This window comes from Diadema setosum, chromosome 12 (genome assembly GCF_964275005.1).
Source record: "Diadema setosum chromosome 12, eeDiaSeto1, whole genome shotgun sequence".
NCBI lineage: Eukaryota > Metazoa > Echinodermata > Echinoidea > Diadematoida > Diadematidae > Diadema > Diadema setosum.
This window is the reverse complement of record NC_092696.1, coordinates 36299010-36324898: the sequence shown is the minus strand read 5'-3', so window position 1 is coordinate 36324898 and position 25889 is coordinate 36299010. Positions and strand designations below refer to the sequence as shown.

Below are 25889 nucleotides of genomic sequence, written 5' to 3'. Positions count from 1 at the left end.
AAGTGTGATTCAGATCAATTCAGTTAAGTGTAGTTATACTCATTTCATATCAATGACATCAAATGAGGGTATCCACATCCACTATTTCAATCCTGAAGTCTGCAACCCGTGCCCCCTTCTCTCCCAACAGAACCGGTCCTGGCGGGATGCTGTCACCGGGCCTGGAGCACGACCCCATGTTGGGACTTTCCCCACTCAGGGGCAAACTCCAGGGTGGGGAGGAGCAGACCCTTGGGGGATTCCCCGTCTCCTTCCTCATCCATGTGGTAAGTTTAAGTTATTTTTCATACTTCTTACGTTTCCCCAGACCAAAAATTATCCTCTTCCTCTTTCACCCTCCTCCTTCTCCTTTTTCATCTCCTCCTCCCTTCTTTCTTCACCCCTATTTTTACATTCCTCTTGTCCTTCCCATCCTCTTCCTCTTCCTCCCCTTCCTCTCCTTTCCTCTCTCTTTCTCCTCTTCCTCTCCTTTCCCCTCTCCTCCTATCCTTTCTCTTCTTCCTGCCCTACCCCTTCTCCTCCCCACTTCCTCTTCTTCCTCCTCCTCCTCCTCCTCTTCTTCCCCTTCTCCTTTTTTTCCTCCTTTTCTTTCTCCCCCCTTTTCCTCCTCCTTCTCCTCTCCCTTTCTCCTCCTCCTCCTATTCCTCCTCTGTCTCCTGCCCTTCCCCTTTCCTCCTTCCCCTTCCCCTTCTACTCTTCCTCCTCCCCCTCTTCCCCTCCTTCACCTCCTTCCCCTTCTCCTTCTTCCTATCCCTTCTCTTCATCCTCCTTTCAATTCCCCTTCTCCTCCTTCTCCTCCTCTCCTCTTCCTCCTCCTCTCCTCCCCATTCTCCTTCATCTCCTCCCCTCCTCCTCCTCTTCCCCTCCTTCCCCTTCTCCTTCTGCTCCTATCCCTCCTTTTCCTCCTGCCCTTCCCCTTCCTTTTCCCCTCCTTCTCCTCCTCTGCTTCTCTTTTCTCCTCCCATTCCTTTTCTTCTTCTTCCCCCTCTTCCTCCTCCTCCCCCTCCTCCTCCCCCTCCTCCTTCCCTTCGTCCCCCTTCTCCCCTCCTTCCCTTCCCCCTGATCAGTGATACTTCGTACAGAGTAGAGCTCGTTTTCTTGACACCAGAATGTCCTGCAAAGTACAACGTTGTGTGAGTGGTGGAACAAGTGTTAGTGTTAGTGTCAGTGTCAATGTCAGTGTCAATATCAATGTCAGTCAAGAATCATGGGAAGGATGAGGGTGACTGTTAGTGTTACAATGAGTGTTAGTGTAAATCTCAAAACAGGTGTCAGTGTGTGTGGAAGTATCAACTCTAAATTGCAAGACTTCATAGCAAATATATGTCACTCATCATTTTTTGTTTTCTTTTTTTTTTCATTTTGCTTTTTCTTTTTTTTTCTTTTTTGCAGACGAAGCTGTCTAAAATCCTTGGCTACAAGAAGGACTTGATTCAACAACTGAAGGAGATGAACACAGAAGCAGAAAGAATGGTAAACAAATCAGTAATCAATTTTTCTTTTTATTCTTAATATTTGAGCAACTGTCCTTTTAATACCTTCATCAAAAGATTTGCTACATTTATAATGTAAGATTAGAGGCGATGTATATTATCATTTTCTTAGTAAGTTCTCCCAAACTTCTTGCATCAATGGGAAGACCCGACCATGATCACAGCTGGCAGTTCTCCCTGATTTGCCAAGAGGTACTGTACGAGCTGAAATTTTCGCGGTGGTTTTATTTTCGCGATTTTCGCGAATCGCCTTTGAACCGCGAAAATAACAACACGCGAAAATAACAACGCGCAAATAAGTAAGTTCAGTTAGACCCTCGAAACCGCGAAATTAACAACACGCGAAAATGTCCTCCAAGTAGCAATTCGCGAAAATATCTGTACGCGAAAATTTCAGCTCGTACAGTATCCTGCAGAATTATTTAGTTATCTTTTCATGTCCTGGAAAGGGAATATGAAATCTTCTCTGATTAGGGATTTATTTCTTCCTGTTGAGATGCATGTAAGTCACAAGCACAGTCAATCTCACCTAAGTCAAGCTTGCACTAGTTGATGTATTAACTAAGTTGAAGAAAACCTCCACCGCAGATGGATATAGAGATTTGTTAACCCTAACTTACTGTATACGCCGCATATTTCGCGAGGTTTTTATTTTCACGAATTTCGCGAGTTAGGTGCTATTTGCAAAATTAAAGACACGCGAAAATATTGACTCTTATCCCGCTGTGAATGTGACGTACGCGTGTACACTTCTGCGTTCAGTACAGGACTTCACAATCGCGAATTTAACCACTCGCGAAATCGTTGGGAATTCCCGATTCGCGAAAATTTAGACTCGCGAAATATATGGCGTATACAGTACCTGGGCTATTTAGCAGGCTTGAATTCCTGGGGGGCATTATGGCCCCCCCTTCAGATCCCGGCTGTTGATCGCGCGATCGCCGCAAAATTTTGCATTAACATAAAACCGGAAGTAATCTACAAGGCTGTTCAGTTAAATTTTCAAAAAATTTGCATTTTCTATTTTAAATTAATTAATTATGCAAATATATGCAAAAAACCTCATTTTCGTCTGTGATTGGCTTATAAAAGCTTATGGAATGCTGATTTTTTGTGTAAATATTCTTAGTGACATTCCGAACATTTGTGCGTAAAAAAGAAAATCAGTATCAAAATTAATTTCTTATGTTTTTTATTGTTTTATCAATTTTTTAATGTATTTCATTGTTTTTTTCGAACTTTTGTTTTTGTTGTTTTTTTCGAACTTTTGTTTTTGTTGTTTTTTTTCAGCAGAATTTTTCATACACATCTTTAGAAGCATAATTATACTAAAATAAATTTATTTCAGCCATTAAAATAAAAAATATGAATCTTTATATGAATTAATTGAAAAAACACAATTTGTATTGACTTTGTACACAAAACCACGTTTTTGAGCAATTTTGGGGTTGACAAAAATTTTTTGAAGGGGAGTGGCTTCGGAACAGTATGCCCAGGCGCAACAAATTTGGTCTCAAAAGTTGCGCGAGACTTGAAAGTAAAAAGTCAGCGAGCGGCGGGGTCAAAAGATTTTGCACGGCGGAATGGTCGCGGAATTCGTCGAAGGGGGGGGGGGCATTATGGCCCCCCCTCCCAGGTAAGTTAGGGTTTAAAGTTTATTGTGTACGGATGATTTGACATTAACGGAAGTTGGAAGAATTTCCTGCGATCCCTTTGGATGCAATGTGGGTGAGGTGGATTGTATCTCCATATTATGCTTTTGAATCTTCCTAATTTGATGTCTGAATGTTTACAGCTCCGTAATTGTGCTCTAACTAGGATTGCATGAAAATATTATACACTTGTTACTACGATGCACTCCTGTTATAATGAACACGGTTAGAACGAAATTCCGGTTACAACGAAATATAAATTTAGGCTGCAACATTATCCGCTCTATGTCTTTTATTGTTTCTTTGTTCAGTTATAACAAAAAATTTTGATACAACGAAAGAAAAATTGCTGGTCCCGAGGACTTCATTATAACAAGAGTTTCACTGTACATGCAACTCGTCAGAAACATTAAGTACAGTTCATTGCTGAATCAAATATGGAATTTGGGGATGCCAGGACGTCTAAATTGTGCGTGCAAATGATGCTTCCTTTGTGCTGTAGAAATCGATAGGACAGCCATTCACAGAGGATTTCCAGCAGAGATACGCCGTCATCGTGTTACAGGTCGACCGCCTCAACAAGGATTTGAACAAATATCTACAGGGTGTCCAGAAATACTGTCAAGAGGTACTGTATGGAAGGGGAAAAAAAAAAAGATCTTTTACTCTTTGTGTGCTGTGGCGTAAACTTTTTATGAGGCACATTATGCAAATGATGCACAGGTCTTAGCACTTTAGATGGAATTGTGTGCATAAGATGACCACGGAATTGTTTTACCCACAGTGCAAAACCAAAGGGTTTAGACGAGATTCCACAGTTGCCACATGTATGCACACTACATCTCCTCATGCATGAAAAAACATGTGCATCATCTGTTTAGTAGAATGATAGACAAATTTTAGACAGAAATCTATTTGTAGAATCATATGTCCGATAATTACTGACGTATGCCAAATTTACTGTATGCATTTCATTTTTGCTTGCCATAGGTACATGGCTAGTTGTACCGTGCATCCAGTAATTCCAGCTGTGCATTCGATATGTAACTGGATGCACGCTTTGCTGGCCAATAGGCATCTCTTACTGAGTGCGCAAACACTTGCTGCAAGTGCATGGTAACATGTTTGCAAAGGCTATTGTCAATGAGGCAGTTTGTGGCCAGTGAACAAGAAAACACACACACACACACACACACACAGCTTTTAACCAATGAGATTGAAGAACTTTGTCTCCCCTTTCAGTAATATTCTGAGACGCTGCTCTTGAATATTTTTGGAAAACATTCTTTTTTTTTTAAAGCCATGTAACTGTTTATAGAAGTTTTCATGCTAGAAATGCCAAAATGCAAAGTTGTAGAGAAAATTGCATACTTTTCTGTGACGTAAATGCTTTTAGGTGTGAAGACTATAATGGCCCATGACCCTTTCCGTGTGATATGTGGCATAAAATGTGACTTATCGATCGGTCTGTTCAAAATTGTGCATTTGAGCATAATGCACGAATATGGCAAGCCGTGAATGGTGCCGGATGTTCAAATACAGCACACAAGAGGTAGACATGCTATAAATTAAATTTGTCAAATGACGGGATAACATGTTAAATTCATTTCCAGACATACACAAAGTAAACGTACACTGACACACACTGCTTTCATTGTGAGAGATTGTGCTTAGGTGTACTAATGTATCACAAACATAGCCATACTTCGACATACAAACATCTCAAAATACTCATTGCATGAACAAATTCTAAACAGCTACATGTAATACTATATTGTAAAATATCTGTTGATATTATATCAACATTTATTTTACAGTTTGGATTTATTTATACAATTTTGCAATTTGTTGAATTTATGATTGAGAATGACAATGGAAGAATTAGAAAAAAAAAATCCTTTTTTGAGAAACTAAGTCACTGATTTGCTCAGCCAAGAGACACTACTTTGCAAGGTGGGGAGGAAATGTTAAAGGGATTTTCTCACTGAGTGGCGAATGTTTGTGATCATAGCGAATTCTAGGGAATTTTAGATTTCACCAGGGTTTGTAAACGTTTTTTCTCATCGCAATGAATTTTGAACATGTTCAAAATTTCTTTGCAATGAGAAGAACTGTTTGTTTGAATAAGCCAGTTCGGAGTTCCACTTTGCGCATGAGCAGAAACAAGGTCATTCGGACCAACAGGCATGTTGGTTTTTAAATTTACTGGGATAAGCATCTGTCATGTAATGGTTATTCATGTAATCCTTATAAATGCCACTTGCCAGCACATCCACCTGACAGCAAAAGTGGTATTCGGCAATATCAATAGAAAGAGATTGTCAATACATCCAATGCAAAATAATGAAATGGATGCTTTCTCAAGTGTGAATTGACAGATCATTCTGCTCATCTGGTCTACGCAAGTTTATTCTTTGTTTGAACGGGATTGATGAATCCCATAAATTGTTACGTAAAGCTTATGCATTATGTCGCTTTGAAAACGAGTGAAGTGCCCCTAACCAACTGAGAAAAAAGAAAGGTCATTCGTACCAATGTGCCCATGAGCTAACTCCGAACTGGCTTATTGCAACTGTAATGAACCCTGAAATTCCCTAGAATTCGCTGCGCTCGTAAACATTCGCAGCTCAGTGAGATACCCTCTTGAGGACTTCACTAATATTGAAAATGTAAGTCGACTCACAAAGTGGCAAATGTATTTAAATAGCATACAGTAGCTATGAGGTAACATACGTCGCTGTATACCTGTGAGACGTTGAATGAATATCGATCTTTTCCCACTGGGGACTCAAGACTGTGTGTACAATGCTATGGGGTGTCTGTGCTAAATGGCACTCAACAAAGCATACAAAAGGGTTAACAGCTGCTTTAATAGGGAGGAGAAAGGTATTGCTGATGTCAGGTGGAATATCACATCATGAACAGCTTTTAGCTTGGAGAGGGTGAATCAATGCATTCATGAAATTTACAATTATGCAAATAATGCAGAAGAGAAAGTACATTTATAATGAAGATGCAGCACACTCTAGGGTATAATGGTGCCATGTACACAACATTGTGAATACCCAATACCTGATAGTGGGCTGTGTCTTATCTAACATCACGACCTTAAACATGTGCATTATTTGTTTTATAAAATGGGACTGTCAACTATGGCATCAGCTTGTAAAACTTTGCATTTTAATGCAATGGGGCCACTCTGTGATAGGCCGTGCAGACAGCTGTGTGAATCAAAGTGATTTTGCTGGTTCGTACCGAAAGCACGGCCTTCTGCCTGGAGCAGTTGGTAATTTGCTGTAGGATAACAAGCAATGCAGCTATTCATATTTGCAGCATACTCTTTGCATTCCCCTGCGTCATAGAAAAAATAGATTGAGCACACATGTTTCACTTGAGCATTTCTAATTGGCTACATGTTTAAACCCATATTACAATCAACACATAAGCAATATATTCAGAGATAAGATTTTGATGTGCTTACGAGATGAGTGCGTACAGGTGTGGTCAGAGGAAAATAAAAAATACATTGTATGGAAGCTAACAAACCTTACACATGATTAGAATGTGCTGCTGTACAGGTAAGATGTAACATACATTTGTACTATCTCTCATATTTATTTGTTTGTGTGTGAATGTTGGTGTGTGTACATGTACACATATTTGATTTTTTTTTTCTTTGAAATGCTTCAGAAATGATTTTGTTTCACTTCACTGCTGATGAAGCATTGAATGTTTATATGAAAGCAAGCAACCACAGTGACAGATGGCTTTAAAGGGGAAGGCTAGTAACTGATCAGTGGGAATCAGTGGAAATGCTGGGAGATGATTGTTCCAATCCTTATGGGATGCATTCAAGAGTTCATTGTATATCTATTGTTGTGTGAAAATGATATGCTTCAGAACGGTCTCATATTCAAGTAATGTGCAGATTAATGCTCCGTCACTGACCAGGGACGCTAACCTGGAAGCATTAAACTGCACATTACTTGAATATGAGACCATTCTGAAGCAAATCATTTTCACACAACAATAGATATACAATGAACTCTTGAATGAATCTCGTAAGGATTGGAACAGTCATCTCCCAGCATTTCCACTGATTCCCACTGATCAGTTACTAGCCTTCCCCTTTAAGTCTCCTAGGCAATGAGGATAAAGTAGCTATAAGACTTTAACCTGGGGCCTCATAATTGGCAGTTTATAGTCTTATCTACTAGGCCACAAGAAATCCTTGTGTTTGCATTTTGCAGTGAAAAAGGTCAAGTTGATGATTTCTACCAGCCATTATTTTCTCTGGCGTAACATTTAGATTTTTCTTCATCTAACTTTAGTTTTGTCATCGTATAGTTGAATATAAAAAATGAGGCTAAGGTAGCAAAAGAGAGGTTCGTAAACCAAAGAGCTGGACCAAGGATGCAAGGACAATGGATTGCTAGACCCCTGTGATCACAGTCTCCAGTTTGCTAGGGGATCTAGACAAGAAATTCTCCAGTTGAAGAGATTCTTGGTGTTGGAGTCTCTTTTAAAACCAGCCAGCAGCGAAGAACAACACTCGGTCTGTCTTAAGGCAGACTGTGATGTGTGTTGGGTTTAAAGGTCTGCAAAATAAAGAGCATTAAATGATGGTGAAGAATCAAGGGGGAAAAGTGTGAAAAATTAAAGGTTCTTTAGAAATTTGTGTGGTGATGATGTTGAAAGGAAGCTTGAGGGTGAGTTATTGGTATTGCATGTTGCAATTAGTCAGCTCCTAGGTGAGTCATGAATCACAGTTAAAGGGATGGTACAGTATTGGTGGAGATGAGAATTGGGCTTTTAACTTTTTGCGAGATACCAAGAAAACACTTATGATATAGTACAGAGCATACCATTTTAAGAGGAATTCAAAGTTTATTTGATGAAAATCAGGTCTGGAATTACTGAAACATCCAAAAACAAAGTAAAACAAAGCAATCGTAATGAAGTGTGGGTCCCACACTTTTAGAATCGTTCTTTTTTGGTTATCTCAACCATTTCACAACCAATCTTCATCAAATAAACGTTGAATTCCTCATAGGATTACATGCTCTTTCGTATTTCATAAGAGGTTTCTCATTATCACACCAAAAAAAGTTAGAAACCTGAAATTAGGTCTCAACCAAAACTGTATGATCCCTTTAATTTGTATGCTTGTAATGGCTTGTGTGGTGTGTGAAGATTGTTTTATTGAGTGTTTTGTTTTGTTTTGTGTTCAATTACACACAGTTTATCTTCTCCTATTCTCATTCCTAACCTCAAACACATCTTTCGGAGATAATTTTCTGTCCCCCCCCCCCCCCCCCACCACCACACGTGCTTACATCATTATCATATTTAACCCTAAATCCCCCATGGACTCACTATGAATTTACTAGTGTATACAGTATTTCATATAACAACAAATTTCTTTTCTTTGTAGGGATAGTAAGTCATTGACCTCTAGCATTTTTTTCTCCTTTTTCCTTTTTTTTTTTCATAAAATGGCTGAGTGACCTAGAACACAATATCAAAGAAATGACTCCATTCTTGTTAAAATCTAAAATTTCTACACAAGTTCTGCTCAGGCTCATGTTTAGTGCAAGATTTCCATTACATCTGATTGAGAAACAAGATTTTTTTTTTTTTTGCCTTATCACTTTTGATTCAAATTAGTGTGCTATAGTAGTAGTCATTTTTTAACATTTATAAAATACACTTAAATTACTTCAAAGAGGAGAAAGAAATAACTCCTGAAATTTTTCATGCTGTGCATCAACAGTTTATTTTAATTCACAATTCTTTTTATTTTATTTTTTTTTGGAGGGGGGGGGGCACTGTGTCCTTTGTCAAGTGTTTTACAGACTGAAATATAAATGTTTATATAATCTGTTTACATGATGGACACCAATTTATTTGAATTATTTCTTAAATTATTTATCTATCAACTGAGTTCCTGCTCACTTCTTTGAGTTGCATAATGATAATGTCCTGGTATAATGTGCTAGTCATTCAAATACTAAAATCTCAACGTTATTTATAGGAGTAGCTTTTCTTTTTTTTTTTTTTTTCCCCAGAAATTTACTAGCCTGCATAGAATATCAGTTCATGTACATTGTAGTTTCCAGTAATAGAATTATATGATTTCATTTTAATCATAAAATACATAATGTCAGCTAAAGTCAGATGTTTGAATGTGAAGGTACCAACGGTATGATGATTATGTTTGAATTGTTATGATTATATATAATTCACAGTCATTTGGGCAATTCCACGTTACTCACGTTACACATTTTGGGCGTCTCTGCATATTGTAATTGCCATATTTTTTGTACTGGAAGGTTTGACAGACTCTCTGTTCTACAATAGATCTACAAGTCCTTAGTCTACCATGTAATATTAATAGAACTTTACTAGTCACATCCATATAGGAAATAGATCTAGACAAAAAACTTTCGTTACTCATATTCCATTTTTTGGGACGACATAAAAAGCCTACATGCCTTTATTCAAAAAGTGTCCTCATACTGGGAAGTATTTCAAACAACTGTTGTATGATTTATATAACTCATATTGTGGTACACAAACATAGGGGGTTAAAATTTTGAGAGCATTGGAAATATTAGATAGCTACACCAAAATCGTCGTTACTCATGTTACACCATACTCACATTACATATTAGCTCATAATCACTATCACATAACTGACCATAGGAATTAGCTGGAAACTAAATGATCTTAAATCTATTTAACCTCTATAGATATGTTGTCCCTAAAATAAAACAATGTTGGCACTCTTTCATACTTTCCCCAAGTGCTGTCATAAGGCCATATGGCACATATTTTACTTTCCAGAATCCAAGTACTACTACTATAAACTGAATGCAAGAAATATAAAGTTGTAGATGCTAGTTCATGCAGTGTAATAAAGTATTCTCCGTCTATTCCCTTTCACAGGAACTTAAATGTACTTGGTTTTAATCGTGAGTGAAACACTTGATTTTATAAATTGTAAACTACTTTCATATAAAACAACATACATGTACATGTACATGGGATTACAGGCAGCTACTGTTACTAGTGTGGACTTTCCACTATGTCAGGGCTGCCAACTCTACTCATGCAATTAGCATGAGACTCACACAATTCACCAAATTTTAACTATTCTGATGAAAGAGTTCTCACACTTATCCCCAAATAACAGTATGTAAAAGAAAGAAAAGAAATTACCCTTAAAATCCCTAATTATCCGAACGTGCAATATGCCCAAGCCCAAACTTCTGAGATATTCCCACAGGCACACTTTTTCTACAGCCTGTGTTGAAAACTTTACTAAAGTATGCACCAATTAAAATGTAAAATTGATGAACTTCACTCCAGTGGAAAGGGGGGGGGGGGGGGGGGAGAGACACTCCCCTTCCACATCATCCCCAACCACCCTCCCCACCATTGTCACTTCGATCAGTCGCTTGCTCCCTTACACTTCACTCCAAACTCTCACTCTAGTTTGGCAGCCCTGCTATGTACATATGAAGAGTTTGTTTGCAAAAACCGATAAGTCCATATTTGTCAAATGGAGATATTTGCGATTAAAGGTCAAGAAAATTAAGGAGAATAATAAGAAAATTTTTGCTTCTTTTGACAATAACTTCAAAAATATACCTTTATATGTAGTGACCAATATATCATTTAAAAGGTATTATTTTGTACTTTATGACAGAGACCGTACTTCAAAATCTTCAAAAATGGACTGATCGGTTTTTGCAAACAAACTCTTCATATACAGCAATCCACCTCTCGACCTAATTTAACTTATTCTTGTATCTTCTGGTAATGATGAATTTTAACAATTTGAGTAAGCTTGGATTGTAGTTAAGCACTTGTTATTATTTTGGGTTGATAATCTCAAAGAGTAATGTATAAAGAACTGTAACACTGACAGTTCTTATAGGCACATGTACGTGCACCACCAGCTGACAGGAAATGATACTTGTTTAAAAAAAATGGCATTGTAAAAAGAGAAAATGCCAACTCTTGCTCAAGGTTACATCAGAGATATATACAGATTTTGGTTAATCTATTATGCTTTCTTTTTTAAATTGTATCGAGATGCAACAGTATATTTCCATCTGTCTTATGATTACACCACTACCCAATTACCAAAATTGTACAAGTAAAAAAAAAAAAACAAAAGCAGTCAAGCTGGCTATAAAAAGGATTTAAAGTTATGCATAGCTGATAACTGAAAAGATATGTAATGTAACCAGCTAAGAACTTAACAAAACAACCCCCCCCCCCCCCAAAAAAAAAAAAAAAATCCAAATGTCCACTATTATTGGCCACATCTGGTTTGTCTAGTTTGCCAATCAAGCTTTTCTTTGGATAGCAATAAGTGTTTAGCCTATTAGATAACAACCAATTCAAGCAAGGTCATGAAAGGTTATCTAAAAGACCATACTCTCTTTATGCCCCCTCAGTTTACTCAAGTCACACAAAAAATTATTTGCTTTCATTAGTTTAGAAAATATATTTGTATTTCCTGATTTTTTTTTTTTTTTTTGGTCGTTACTCACATTACACCCTTGTTAGTCACGTTACATTGTTACTCACGTTACAATTTTTGTGCCTCAATCATCATAATACAATTGCATGTACACAATTCTTTCACCATTTTTCATGTTGGGTAGAGGCAGTAAGAAGAGAATTTCCATTGGCACATTTTAAATCCAAGGGAATATTAAGATATGAAATTATTTCATTATTTTCGTTACTCACGTTACATTAGTTTAAGGGGTTTGGCAGCATGCTTTCTATCAATTCATGAGAATGCAGACCATTTCTTTCGTACTGACAACAGTAACTAATACCCAATACATCATAAAAACAACAAATCAATTACTTACCATTCTTTTATATTCTATGGATTCATCTCAAACATTCAAGTGCATTTTCAATGTAATTCTCAATGAGAATGTAAGTTAACTTCAAAGCGTAATATCTGCTATTCTGCAGGTATTCAGATTCCAAAAATGGCTGTTCCACATGCCCAGAAGTATATTCAACAAAATAAAATATTTTGCTACAAAATAAAATATGTGACAAGTTTCAACATAACGATTTATTTTTTCACCCCATGACACCCATCTCATGGAATTGCCCTTTTGTAACAATTCATGGCAACATGTCACATGGTTTGATACATCTTGAAATGCATGGAGTTTGGAGTTGTGAGTGTACATGTAGTTAGAAAACTGGTAATTTCTCAAGGCTGTGACTTCTCTTTTTTTTTTTTTTTAAATTCAGGCATGAGCAGACCAGTGGATGGTCATGTGTGATGGTCTTGTGCTTTCCCGAATAATCATTGCCACTGTGTGATCAAAATTTAAATCCACTTTAAAGTTCAAGCTTCCTTGTATAGAGGAGACGTAAAAAAAAAAAATGGAATAAAAAAATAGATCAGTAAGGTTTAATGCAGATCTGACAAAACATATTGAGAATGTTTTTTTTTTTTTTTTAGAAACCAGTGACATAATGTGTGTAGAGGTTCCATTCTCTTTGAAACCATTACATTCTAACTCAATCTAGTTTGCATACTGCATGTGCTGAACCAGTGTGACTGTTCGTGGACAGTGCAAAAATCTTTAAAGATGCCATAACTGTTCACATTGTATTTGCGTTTGATGTCACTTAAACTCTCACTGTTTTGCTATTTACAAGAATATGACAGTCAAAGTGAAAATGGAGTGAGCTTGCATTTGAGCAAATGGTGACGAAGATGAACGTTCTTTGCAAAATGATAACATCTGGGCACTTGACAAGCACAAGTACGATAATATGCCAATGGTGGTCTGTACCCATTAACTTGAAGAGAAAGAAGAAGAATGTATTTTGGTGAGGAGATTTCATGAATTCCAGGCTCATCTGAACTGTTGCACAAAAAAAAAATAATAATTACATTCAAATATTTTTGGAAATAACTTTTTAATGAAAGACACCATCTACAAAACAGATACTTAGTAATAGGGAAAGTAACAAGGAAATATATATCCAAGGCCTATTTTTGTATGTTCTTATAGTATGTTTGTGTTTGTGTGTTTTTATATGTACTGTAGGCATTTTAGATTTTTATTTCCATGTTGTGTTTTTTTATGGGGGGAGGGGAGGGAGGGAGGATAGGAGAAACAAAGATTTATCTTAGAATCGTACTATATAACCAAACTACAGTGTACACTTTTTTTCTGATAACATAAACCTACGCTTTTAAATACATGTGTAGCAGGCGTAATCGTTTCCCAAAACACATTCACCAAATACGATGCAGTGCATACAGTAGGCCTTCAGTACTTTGTTTCAGCTTTTTATTGTGGTCACCTGCAGGTACGAAGTATTCTCTTAATTGTTTTGACAAAGGAACATTGTCATACGTGTAATTGGTTTTTATTTTTCCTCCTTGAATATTACTTTCTCAGTCTCTGAATTGGTCTGCACGTGTTATTTTATGTGCAAGCTCTATGGGGTTTCTTTCGGGATGCATGTAGAGAATAAGAATATTAGCCATTCGCCGTACTTACAAGCAAATAATGAGAAGAATTTAAAGTAAGGAATGATCAAATGTATTCTTTTTTGCAACACGTACATGCTTAGTTCGGTATGAGGCCTTTTTGAATAACGCGCTTACAGTCGATGATAAGACTTCGTACAAGTCCCGCCCCCTATTCCGTCAGATCGATCAAAATTGGCTTTGTGTTTTGCTAGCTTGGCGTTTACCGCAGCAGTGTGGTGGGCCGTCGTGCGAGAGTCCACCGCATCGTCTGCGATTCGTACATGTTATGATGACCGTTTCGTGCTTTGAGCTTCAATTTGGCGGGAGATAATGACCATGTCTGTGGATGTATTATGGAAGTTGAGTCTCAGTTTCATTCCGAGGTAGCGAATGTTTCAGCTGAGTGCGAAAACGGAGGCAAATCGTGGCAGTCGACGAGCATATCGCGCGACGATTGTCGTGGATATGCCATGGGCCAGGCAGTGAAGAAGCGTTCGCGGAAATCCTCGCGCAAGGACTACCGGCCCGTGAAGATCTCGCGAGCTGAACTCGAGATCGACGAAAATGGCTTTGAATCCGATCAAAGTGATGACTATTCCATAAATGTGGTAATTATCTGACGAAAATGCTCAATTCTGTACGGAAATTTCATATCAGTTGTTCCGTAATTTTCTTTGTATCACAAATTTGCTTGTGCAAATTAACGCAAAGCCCGCATCTCGTTGCTGTTCGAGTCGGTCGAGCGTAGTCCCATATGTTATATTTCATGTTTGTTTATGTGAAGAGAACTTTGATAGTTGAAAAAAATAATGTTATTTTTCGGTGATTTTATAGTTAAAGATATTTTTGAAACGCATTTTCACACCAGATGAATAAAATGACCCCGTCTCCTGCGAATTCCTGTGGCATTAGTAAACTAACGACATTTTTTTTTTTCTGTCGCTGTCGGGCATTCACTGCACTGTGCAGTGTAGTTTATGTGACGAACAATGCAATGAACTAACGTCTTCGAAATAAACCGGAAACCTGGACGGCGATTTTACGAGCTAAATACCAAATTTAAACGTTGGATTTTCCCTCGATTTACATCTTTCGCTCCCAATATCTCGGTCAGGATTGTGGTCGACTGCGAAGGATTAGTAGATGCCTTCGAAATCTTGGCGTCGGGTTTTGCGATCAAATGTTTTATGCAAATGGCCCTTTAAATTCAAAACGTGGCACCACTGCAAAGGCGCGGTCGACTTCCGCGCGATCCTTTGTGTCAGGAATTATGCCGAGAAATGCTAATTAGGCGCGAGCATCATTCTCGGCCCTGAAGTAGCCCAATCATAATTTTCCATGTCAAAATTGTAGCTGTTGTTGGTCATGTGATTTTGGATTGGACCAATCAGAATTAAACAAGCTCGCTGCTCGTTCGCGTATTGTCAAATCAGAATCGGATGCATAATTAGTTTCCCTTTGCCACCTGCGCTGCCCTCAACCCCATCAGCCAATCAGGAAACAGATTCACAATTTGTGCATTTGGGTGATAGCCAATCAAAATTGGTCATGCTCTCCAAATGTGATTGACTCATGAAATAATAATCTCTTCATTCGTGCGTGGACAGCCAACTTTGCATATTTATTTTGTCCTTTATGTCGTGGAATGTAGTTTCTTTCGTTCATTTGGAAAATAGCCAAGAAACCTGCTCTTGCGTCATTATGGATTATGATATAAAATGGGATGAATCACTTAGTAACAGGCATGTTGTAGATGATTTTTTTTTTCTTTCAAATTTGCACAATTCAAGGTCTGTTTAGGGAAATGAGTGCATATCATTCAAATTATTATTTTTTTTTCTCCTGCTTCTTTGGCATGCCTGTCAGGTTATGTGTAATATCCCTGCTGCACAATGTGCCTGTAAATGCATTGTACTGTTAGCTTAATATTGACAGCTTTAATGATTTGATCACTATAATTTTCTATGAACCTATTTTTTTTTTTAATATTGTCTACACATTGTCAATTTACCCCTACTGTCCTTGTTACCCCCCCCCCCCCCAAAAAAAAAAAAAAAAAAAAAAAAAAGAAGACTAGCGAAAAAAAGGCTAATACAAATAGAGGGTGTCACAGACCCGAAGTTGGCCTTTTTTTTTTCTTTTTTATTTGTTTATCTATTTTTACAAGACTTGTTGTTGATAATGATTGTAAATTTTTATTGCATAATGAAATGAAATCACAGCACCCTCCATACTAGCCAGGTGCTACATAACTTTTTTTTTTTTTTTTTACCTTGTGCCCAGTTGGGCAAGCAGATTTTCAAATTGCTGTACCTGCATGAATTTGAATTTAACTTTGCTGGAAGACAGGGTCCAAAAATATTTTACAAAATTACAGATCCTATAGAAAATTGCTTGAATGTCAAGGGCTTGATAGAACACAATCATTTGAATAAACAGCACACTTTATGTTGATACACATGCTTAATGGAGTAACAAACTTGGTGATCCCAGCAAGCACATAACGTTTTCAGAACGTTTCCCAAACATTTTTTTGAGGTTCCGTACGTCTTCTAAAATGGACATTTTTAAACATACGTACAAAGTCAAAGTTGGGACTTAGCATTTACTGCAAAGCACAGGTTTTTTGGAAAACGTTTTAAAAACGTCAATGGACGTTACAAACGTTTTTATTATGTCTGCTACGTCTTCGTCCTTCACGAACGTCCACAAAACGTTTTTATTAGGTCTGCTATGTCGACTTCATCTTTAGTGAACGTTTAAAAAACCTTTTTATTTAGTGTGCTATGTGTTCGTCATTGGTTTCTTTATCATGAATATTCATACCTATTATGAATATTCAAATAAAATTAGAAAACTAGTGGAAATAGATAAAAATCATTGAAATCTAAAGATTTATGCTGGGTTCAAACTTTCTGTCTTAAAAATAAACTTATCTTAGTTATTGTTCAGTTATTCACAATTTCAAATTGTGTTATGAAGAGGTATTTTCATTAATAGGCAATTTTAGTAACCATGTCTTCATGCATTGCAACATTTTGCTTTCCTTACATAAAAGAATGTGATACAGATTCATCAATTGGGAATAGAATGTAGTATAGGTACAGTATAGGTGGTAGGACATTAGAAACAGGTTAGGATAGGATTATATAGGATTAGGATTAGGGTGCATTAATCCCAGATTGTGCCTGTATAATCTCATAACTAAATTTTTTTAAATACCCAATAAAAGATAAACATTAGACATTCTTAAAAGGTTTTCTGGACGTTCTAGACGGATATGAAAGGTTCTCTTAACGTTCTGGAACGGGTCATAAGACTTTTTAGACGTTCTTAAAACTTTTTTTTGAACATTCTAGTTGGTTTTCAAAGGTTTTCTGGACGTCCGCAGAATGTCCACAGAATGTTTTGAATATTCTTAAAAGGTTTTACTGACGTCTATAACGTCCAAAACGTTTTCTGCAGGTCCTTAAAAATTCCAAAAGGTTTTTTAATATATTCTTTTTTTTTAATGTTAAAAAAACATTTTTATAACGTCCATTTGAAACGTTTTAATACGTCGAAAACCTTCCACAAAAATGATGTTCTGAAAACGTGACAAAACGTCCAAATAACGTTTCAAGAACGTTCAGAAAACGTCCAAATGTTAGCTGGGATTGAGTGTTGTTGTATTGCATTGAGGCATCTTCATGTAAGTGTTGGAAAATTGCTGAGGGAAAATACAGTATGTGTTGCATCACTGCGCAGTCATTATCTTTGGGCTTATGTATGGTTGACTTCATTGGCTTGAAGGCGGGACAAGTGAAAAACAGAGTGACTTCAAAACTTTTTGATTGCTTAGGGCAAGTACTCTTCCTCATTATTGTTCAAAACATTTGCCCAACTTAGAATTCACTTGCCCCAGGCAATCGAGCACGCTTTATGTAGCACCATTCTAGCTGGATTAAACTCATGCTACTGTAAGATAAACAAAATTCCAAATTTGCGTGAATCCACCCGATTTCTCTCAAAGAGACTTTCTTTACTTTGTAGACAAAATCTTGTTCTTCACACTTTAAGTGTGCAGCAGGCCTGTTCAATGCACAACACTAAGCAGTGGGAACATTTCTGAGGATTGCATGCATACATGCTCGACAAGTATTTTAAAAATATTTGCAAACAATGTTTGATGGTGAATATCAAATCAAGCCAAGCAGAAAAACATCCCTTTGGATCATATTCAGGCGGTTGACATTGATTAATGTATTTCAATTCATATCCAGTCATAGATTTGTGTGGGTCGAAAGTAGCCACGAACACGAAAGTTTAGGTGACTGTAACAATACACAGCCCCGTCGCTGTACACAAGTGTAAGTCGCGACAGGGCTGTACCATGTGGACACAACGTAATCTTATAATTCTGGGGCGCCGACTCTATTTTGAATTTACTGCGCCATATTTGTTACTAAGACTACATAAGATGTAAACTTTATCTATTTAGCTACTGTTTTCAGCTATTGATATTGACATACATATTTCACAACTTGCACAAAATCATGTGAGTGATTCGTAAAATTTGTGATAAGAATGTAGAAATTTTCACGTTTTGTTGTGTGGCCTTGTTCGAGGGGTTTAGTAGATATGTGTATCACACACCGTCAGACGCCTAGCACGGCGTCTGGTCGGGCTAAGGTGACTGTAGTTAATTTCTGCAGCATCCTGGCCTAAATCCAAGGAAAGCCAAGGTGAAGCCAAACCATAAATCATGCCACAAACATTGAGAGTACAGATGCAAGTGGTACATTATATAGATGATGACTGGCGGGGGAGGGAACATACCGAATGTTCCACCCGAAGGGTTTGAAATGCTATTGAGGGAGGTTATAAGTCCCGAGACAAAGTTGAGGGACTTGGTGCCTCCCGAAATAGCATTTCAAACCCTGAGGGTGGAACGTTTGGTACATGTTCCAGACAATAAAAGTCATCATCTGTTATATTATATGGGTTAGTCAAATACGTCAAATACGTCAACGTCTTAACCACCAGCATGCACAACGCACTCGATTGCTCGCTCGCGCAGAGCCAAATTCACTTTGCGCGCGTGGTCCTAGGCCTTCTGTCATTTGTTACGTGAAAATGTTTTCCCATGGGAAAACATTACAAGAATGTTCGCCCATGGGCGAACATAACGAATGTACCTCCATCACGTGACTGTGTTTACTATTAGCCAATCACTAACCGGTATTTAAACCCATTTAATATAATTGAATGACAGTACATTGCTACATGCATTTTAGAAGCTTGCTTTTGAATGGTGTCCTAAAGACAACATGCGTAGGGAATATTTATTTTTGTGTTTGATTGCCCAGCAGTCGCTTTGAACAGCATCGTCTTCAGTTAACTCTTTATGTGCCACGTTCGCACGTCCGACTCAGTCGACGGCGTGCCAACTTCGCATATTCTGCTCAACAAACAAAGCCGCCAAAACCGATCGATAAATCACTAATCGCTGCTAATCCGGCGGCACAATGAAAGCGTTTCTCGTGTTTTGTTCCTCTCATATACGGCTTGCATTCTATGTGGTGATTGACTATCAAGCAGTGTTCCCAACGAGATTTGCTCGAACATTCTAAGTTTTTGTCACGGTTTTATGTTCAAAAGTCATGCCTTTACAGTAATGTACAATGTAGCAACTGGTCATTCAAAAGAAAAATTTAAAATAGATAATTCGTCATACAATTTATATCGAAAAACAAAGCTTGGCATTCCGCTTTAATTTTGCCTACTATTATGCCCATCTTAGCAGAAATTTGTAGAAGTTATACGAATTGGAAAAACAGAATTCTTTCTCAAAGCATGACTACCTTCCTGTCTCAAAATAACATGGCACAAAGGGGGTTTCCACCATGGCACATAAAGAGTTAACTGATTCAGTACCGCGCGGTGCTTGTGTGGAGGTGTTCACATGCCTGACTGAGATGCTTTCTTTCTTTATCTTTTTATTTGTTTCTGTTTCAATGTTTTGAATAATTCCCCCCCCCCCCGTGTTGTCTTCCTACAATGTAAGATTTCTCTTTGCCTGTCTAGTTATTATTATAATTATAATTATTATTATTATTATTATTATTTCGTTTTATATACATACATTATACAGGGTGGCCTCGTCAGTAATCAAGTACTGTTTTCCAGGGGGCTCTGTAAACACATACTCTGCAAGATAACAATCACAACAAATAATATTAACATATTAGGGTCAATCCATGTCAAATCATCCAGTGCTTGTCACCCGACCCCCTCCGATTTTCTTAAAAATCGCACCAAATGTTCCCCAAAGTGTCTGACGGAAAATCCCACAATATTTTGCCCCAAGGTCAATTGGTTGCTAAGATACAGCCTCACATAGCAACCGGTGCGCATTCCAAAAAATTAGTTAAAAGAAAATTAGGCATTTTTGATTGACTGTTTTAGCTTGTATATTTATGCAAAAGTGTTCATTATCTGCAAATTGAGAGAACTTTATAGTCTTTGCAAGAAAAACTGACTGTGACGCGAAATTGACTTTTCGTTAACGTGCACAAGGTCACCGAAAATGGTGTTAAATGTTAATTTTGAAAATTTTAATGCATATTTAGAAGCTAATATCTTCCACATTTCATCACCTTAGGTTCTAAAATATTATGCCGTTGAAGGCTTTGACGTGCTCAGTAATTTTGAAAAAAATCGGCGCATTCATGATCACCGTTTTTACGGAGAGCGCCCTCAAAGTTGACAAAAATGAAAAATGTGCCAAATTCAAAGTCACGGATCACCCTTCGTCCCACCTAGGAATAGCATCAATTTTTGTATATTGATAGACATTTACCTATATTATCTTGGGTTACCAAAGAAATTTTGCTCCCGAAATGTTCAATGGCAAATTTACCCCACTGAAAATGGTCGTAAACGGCCAAATTCCCACGTAATATCACATATTGGGCTTAGAGGACATTTCAAATGTCCACGCTTTCAAAATGAAAAGCACTAGCCCTGTGATATTTGCAGTAGGGATAGTCTGTTATACATATTTTAGTAATATATACCACAAAACACTTTTATTACATAATAATGACCTTGAAATTTAATCCAAACTTTGATAAAAAACAATAAATCGCTCCATTTTCCTCATTGCACTGCATGTAAATGTGTTTTGAAAGACTTTTCACAGAGCAATATTTCAAGAATTATGAAAGCTGACATTCTACCATATTAGGGTGCTAAACTATTTCTGCTCATCTTCCAGATTTAGTGTCAATTTGATCATGAATGTTATATCTTTGACCTTGAAGTGCTTCTAAAAATAGCTGTAAATTTGTTAACTACAAATTACACACACAACAGGTGTTTTATGGCATGATTATACTTGATATTCTTCCACAAACACAGAAGCTTTTTATGATGTAAATGTTATATACTGGAATTAATCTATACGTGTTTGCGAGATATGTTACAATTAATTACTTTGTTCTGACAATGACCCTCAATTTCAATCAAAAATGGGGATGGTAATATTTTGTGATTTTGTGTGCATTTCCTATGGAAAACAGTGCTTTTTGTGGTGAAACTCATAAAAACTTGACCATTTTTACTATCTATCAATTTAATTGGTTAATTCTATTCTAGTTATGGTAGAAAAGTGGGCTGTGACAATTTCCAATAAAAAAAACATGGTTATGCTGCAGAAAATAAAAACAAAGAAATAAATAAGAAATTTCAAAAACAAGAAAATACATAAAAATTGAAATGATTTTGAAAGTTTTCATTAGGGACAGAACAACTTCCCCGAAAAGAAGACTCTCAGTCCTTTTAATGTGCGTTTCACAGGCTAGAATACGAATTTTTTAATGTCCATAATATTATCAATTATTATTACAGCGTACGTACTTTAATACAGGTCTTTATGGAGAGGAATAGGCATTTCTCATGATTTTGAAGGTCATAAATTGAGGGTCATTGTCAGAACAAAGCAATTGATTGGAACATATCTTGCAAGCATGTATAGATTAATTCCAGTATATAACATTCACACTATAAAAAGCTTTTGTGTTTGTGGAAGAATCATAAGTGTATCATGCCATAAAACACCTGTCGTGTGTGTACTTTGTAGTTTACAAATTTACAGCTATTTTTAGAAGTACTTCAAGGTCAAGGTATAATATTCATGATCAAATTGACACAAAATCTGAAAGAAGAGCACAAATACTTTAGAACCTTAATATTGTAGGCTGTCAGCTTTCATAATTCTTGAAATATTGCTCTGTGAAAAGTCTTTCAAAACACATTTACATGCAGTGCAATGAGGAAAATGGAGCGATTTATTGTTTTTTATCAAATTTTGGGTTAAATTTCAAGGTTATTATTATGTAATAAAAGTGTTTTGTGGTATACATTACTAAAATATGTATAACAGACTATCCCTACTGCAAATATCACAGGGCTAGTGCTTTTCATTTTGAAAGCGTGGATATTTGAAATGTCCTCTAAACCCAATATGTGATATTACGTGGGAATTTGGCCGTTTACGACCATTTTCGGTGGGGTGAATTTGCCATTGAACATTTCGGGAGCAAAATTTCTTTGGTAACCCAAGATAATATAGGTAAATGTCTATCAACATACAAAAATTGATGCTATTCCTAGGTGGGACGAAGGGTGATCCATGACCTTGAATTTGGCACATTTTACATTTTTGTCAACTTTGAGGGCGCTCTCCATAAAAACGGTGATCATGAATGCGCCGATTTTTTTCAAAATTACTGAGCAAGTCAAAGCCTTCAACAGCATAATATTTTAGAACCTAAGGTGATGAAATGTGGAAGATATTAGCTTCTAAATATGCAATAAAATTTTCAAAATTAACATTTAACACCATTTTTGGTGACCTCGTGCACGTTAACGAAAAGTCAATTTTGCGTTACAGTCAGTTTTTCTTGCAAAGACTATAAAGTTCTCTCAATTTCCAGATAATGAACACTTTTGCATAAATATCCAAGCTAAAACAGTCAATCAAAAATGCCTAATTTTCTTTTAACTAATTTTTTGGAATGCGCACCGGTTGCTATGTGAGGCTGTATCTTAGCAACCAATTGACCTTGGGGCAAAATATTTTGGGATTTTCCGTCAGACACTTTGGGGAACATTTGGTGCGATTTTTAAGAAAATCGGAAGGGGTCGGGTGACAACTTTTCTGAAAATTGGATGATTTGACGTGGATTGACCCATTACACAATACATTTGTAGGTTGTACATCATACAGAACAGAACTGTTCATGAAAATGAGAAAATAAGGAATGAGACTAAATGTATCAGTTTGCAACCAGGATGAAAAAAAAATCCAACTTATTGACTGAGTTTATAAAGAAAAATGAACCTTCTATAATAAATATGAATATATCATATGTATCAAAATATACCTGCCTGAAAAAAAAAACAAAAAAACATAACAATGGTAAGTTATTTGAAAAAAAGATGAGAGCTATTTAATTTTTTTTCTTTTTTTTTTTTTGGTTAAAATTTAGTTTAGTAAAGTTAAGGTCCAAGTTTATAGAGTTATGATGTATACAGCCTAATTCAAATACTGCTTGTAGCACTTGACAAATAAATGCTAAGCTGCGATTGTTCAGTTGAGCTCCGACAATGGCAAACAGCTTCAGTGGAATTTCACATTTGATTGGATGAATGCCGTACTGCCTTGTCATTGCCACACCTGTTGATTAAAGGGTACATTTAATTGTATTTCAATAGAGACTGATTCAGAATATGTTATGGATGGTTGATTAGACATTTTTTTTTGAAATTGTTGTCGAGATTGACATTTACTGTAATTCATTGGCCACCCTGAGCAAACAAATCTGCAAATCTCCCAACCATTTCTGCTACCTGAGAGAGCTTGATGTTAACGTTTAGAACTGTGTGGGAGTGGGACAATGTTTACCACCTTCAGTTGCAAAAAAAAGAAGAAAAAAAAGGAATAACATGTCTGGAACGAGGTTGGCAATTTTTGTTTGAAGTGTTTTATAGCTTCACTGTCAAATGTGTTGAAAGATATATATGTATATATATAAATATATATATATATAGACAAGTATGAAAAAACTAAAATAGAAGAAAGGAAGAGTTCCAAAGATTCTGTACATATTTTTAAAAAAGTACTGATATCGACTCGTTTTGTTGTTTCAGTGTTTGTCATTGTTTTTTCTGTTTTGTTCAAGAGGAATCTGCATTCCCTAGGTGATGCCTATAAGAATGAAGTTGTTGTTTTCTTTATAAACATTTAACAATTTCATCAAATCAGTCTCTGTCTTGGATGTCTTATCTAGAATATCATTAGCCTTTGTTATTCTATTTCCATTTTGCAGTCATTGTTTTAAAACTGGAAACATTTGTGGCACAAAAATTTTGCGAATTGGAGCCAATGGCATTTTTCGCGCCATGAAACCTTTGCAAGATGTCAGGCTGGCTTTCAATGCATTCTGTATAGACAATGCATGCAGTTTACCTTTGTGAATCTTGGCTCCTCGCAAAATTCATGAAAGTTTCAAGCAAGCGAACATTTCTAGTTTTACACAACTTGACGTGTTCAAGCCAGTTCTTGTCCCGTTTATGTTGTATTTAAAGTCAACCCAGCTCAGTACGTTGTGCAGGCTCTGCATCAAGTTGTTTAGTAAGGACTAGTCTTCATTCCAGGCTGTCTCTGGTCTTGTTCTCCCCGTCCAGATTGCCCCTGAGCAGGGCCTGCCTCCACTGACCCAGCCTTCGGAGGAGAGGATGCGATGCGAGCAGGAGGCCAGTCAGATGGTGCACGATGCTAACCTTGTTCTGGGAGACCGGTCCATCAAGAGTCCAAGACTAAACGACCTCATTGCTAGCCTTACCTCACTCATGCTGCAAATCAAGGTATGGGTGCACTGTAAAGGGAAATTTCGCACCAATCTTTAGAGGGAAATTCTGAACCAGTGTAAATTTAGTCTGAAAAGAAAGAGTAACATTTTACAAGCATAATACCACCATTCCACAGAGACTTTTCCTTACTGGTCACTTGTTGGGAGCAAATTTTTTTCGGCCATCCACCGAAGGGTGGCAGAAACAGTCTGATGAATCTAGCTCACTTGTGTTAGTCAACTACTATCAGGCAGTGTCAGACATGACGGGCGTGTTCTGATGAAAGTTATAAAGTTGTCAAGTTTTTCTAATTTAACCCGTTCCTTACGGGAACCTGGTATACCAGGTTCCCAAGATGAAGACAAGAGTGCCTGCTTTCGTGGCCTAAATTCATGTCTCTTTGTGTTATAAAGTCCCCAAAATGGGTTTGATAAAAAGTTAGAGTTTATTTTATCAGCAGTTGTTCTCTTTCTGTTGGAAGAATTCGTATATCACAGTATTTTTTTTTTTACCTTTGTTCTGATTTAGTTTGCCCTTGCTCTGCTACAAAACTCGTATGAACATCTACATTAGCAGTCACAGCTGATCACAGTAGACATCTGTGTTTGCTGACCCCAGTCATCACATGAGTTTGTGAGCCCATCAGCGCACGCTCTATTCATACATCGCACCCGATCGATAATTCAATTGTTCAAGGGCACATGTAGTTGACCGTAGGGAGGGGATGTATGCACTGCTTGACTGCTTTCGCACAGGTGGATTACCAACATGTCCGTTCTCTGTCGACGGGCAAAAAGAATCTCGTTTGGGGACATTGAAGGTATTTAGAGAATTGTGAAAGGAACAGGTTAAAAAAAAAAGAAGAAATGCTTGAAGCATCAATATGAATACTAGTCTGCAAATCCTGGGTTAAGGATGTCATCACCCTCACAATTTTGCATTGATTGTGTTCATGAACACTGAGTGCACAATGGCCTACACATCCCAGTGATGCTATTCTTATACACTTCCCAAACTCAGACAGATAAATATGAAGAGTTTTTTTACAAAAACCGATAAGTCCATATTTGCCAAATGGAGATATTTGCGATTAAAGGTCAAGAAAAATAAAGAGAATAATTAGAAAATTTTTGCTTCTTTTGACCATAACTTCAAAAATGTACCTTTATATGTAGTGACCAATATATCATTTAAAAGGTATTATTTTGTACTTTATGACAGAGACCATATTTCAAAATCTTCAAAAATGGACTTATCGGTTTTTGCAAACAAACTCTTCATATCTTACTAATGTTGAGGTCTGTAGACAAGTAC

At 37.0% G+C, this 25889-nt stretch overlaps 1 protein-coding gene across 1 annotated transcript in view; it reads left to right on the top strand.

Annotated features, from left to right (window-relative positions):
- The window catches only part of LOC140236369 (protein lin-9 homolog), a 39109-nt gene that overhangs the window by 11330 nt on the left and 1890 nt on the right, over nucleotides 1–25889 (top strand). Inside the window, exons 9-12 of the mRNA XM_072316325.1 lie at nucleotides 131–266; nucleotides 1393–1473; nucleotides 3648–3773; nucleotides 24411–24590. Of these exons, the coding sequence (XP_072172426.1) occupies nucleotides 131–266; nucleotides 1393–1473; nucleotides 3648–3773; nucleotides 24411–24590 (523 nt within the window). The remainder of the gene's footprint in view (nucleotides 1–130; nucleotides 267–1392; nucleotides 1474–3647; nucleotides 3774–24410; nucleotides 24591–25889) is intronic.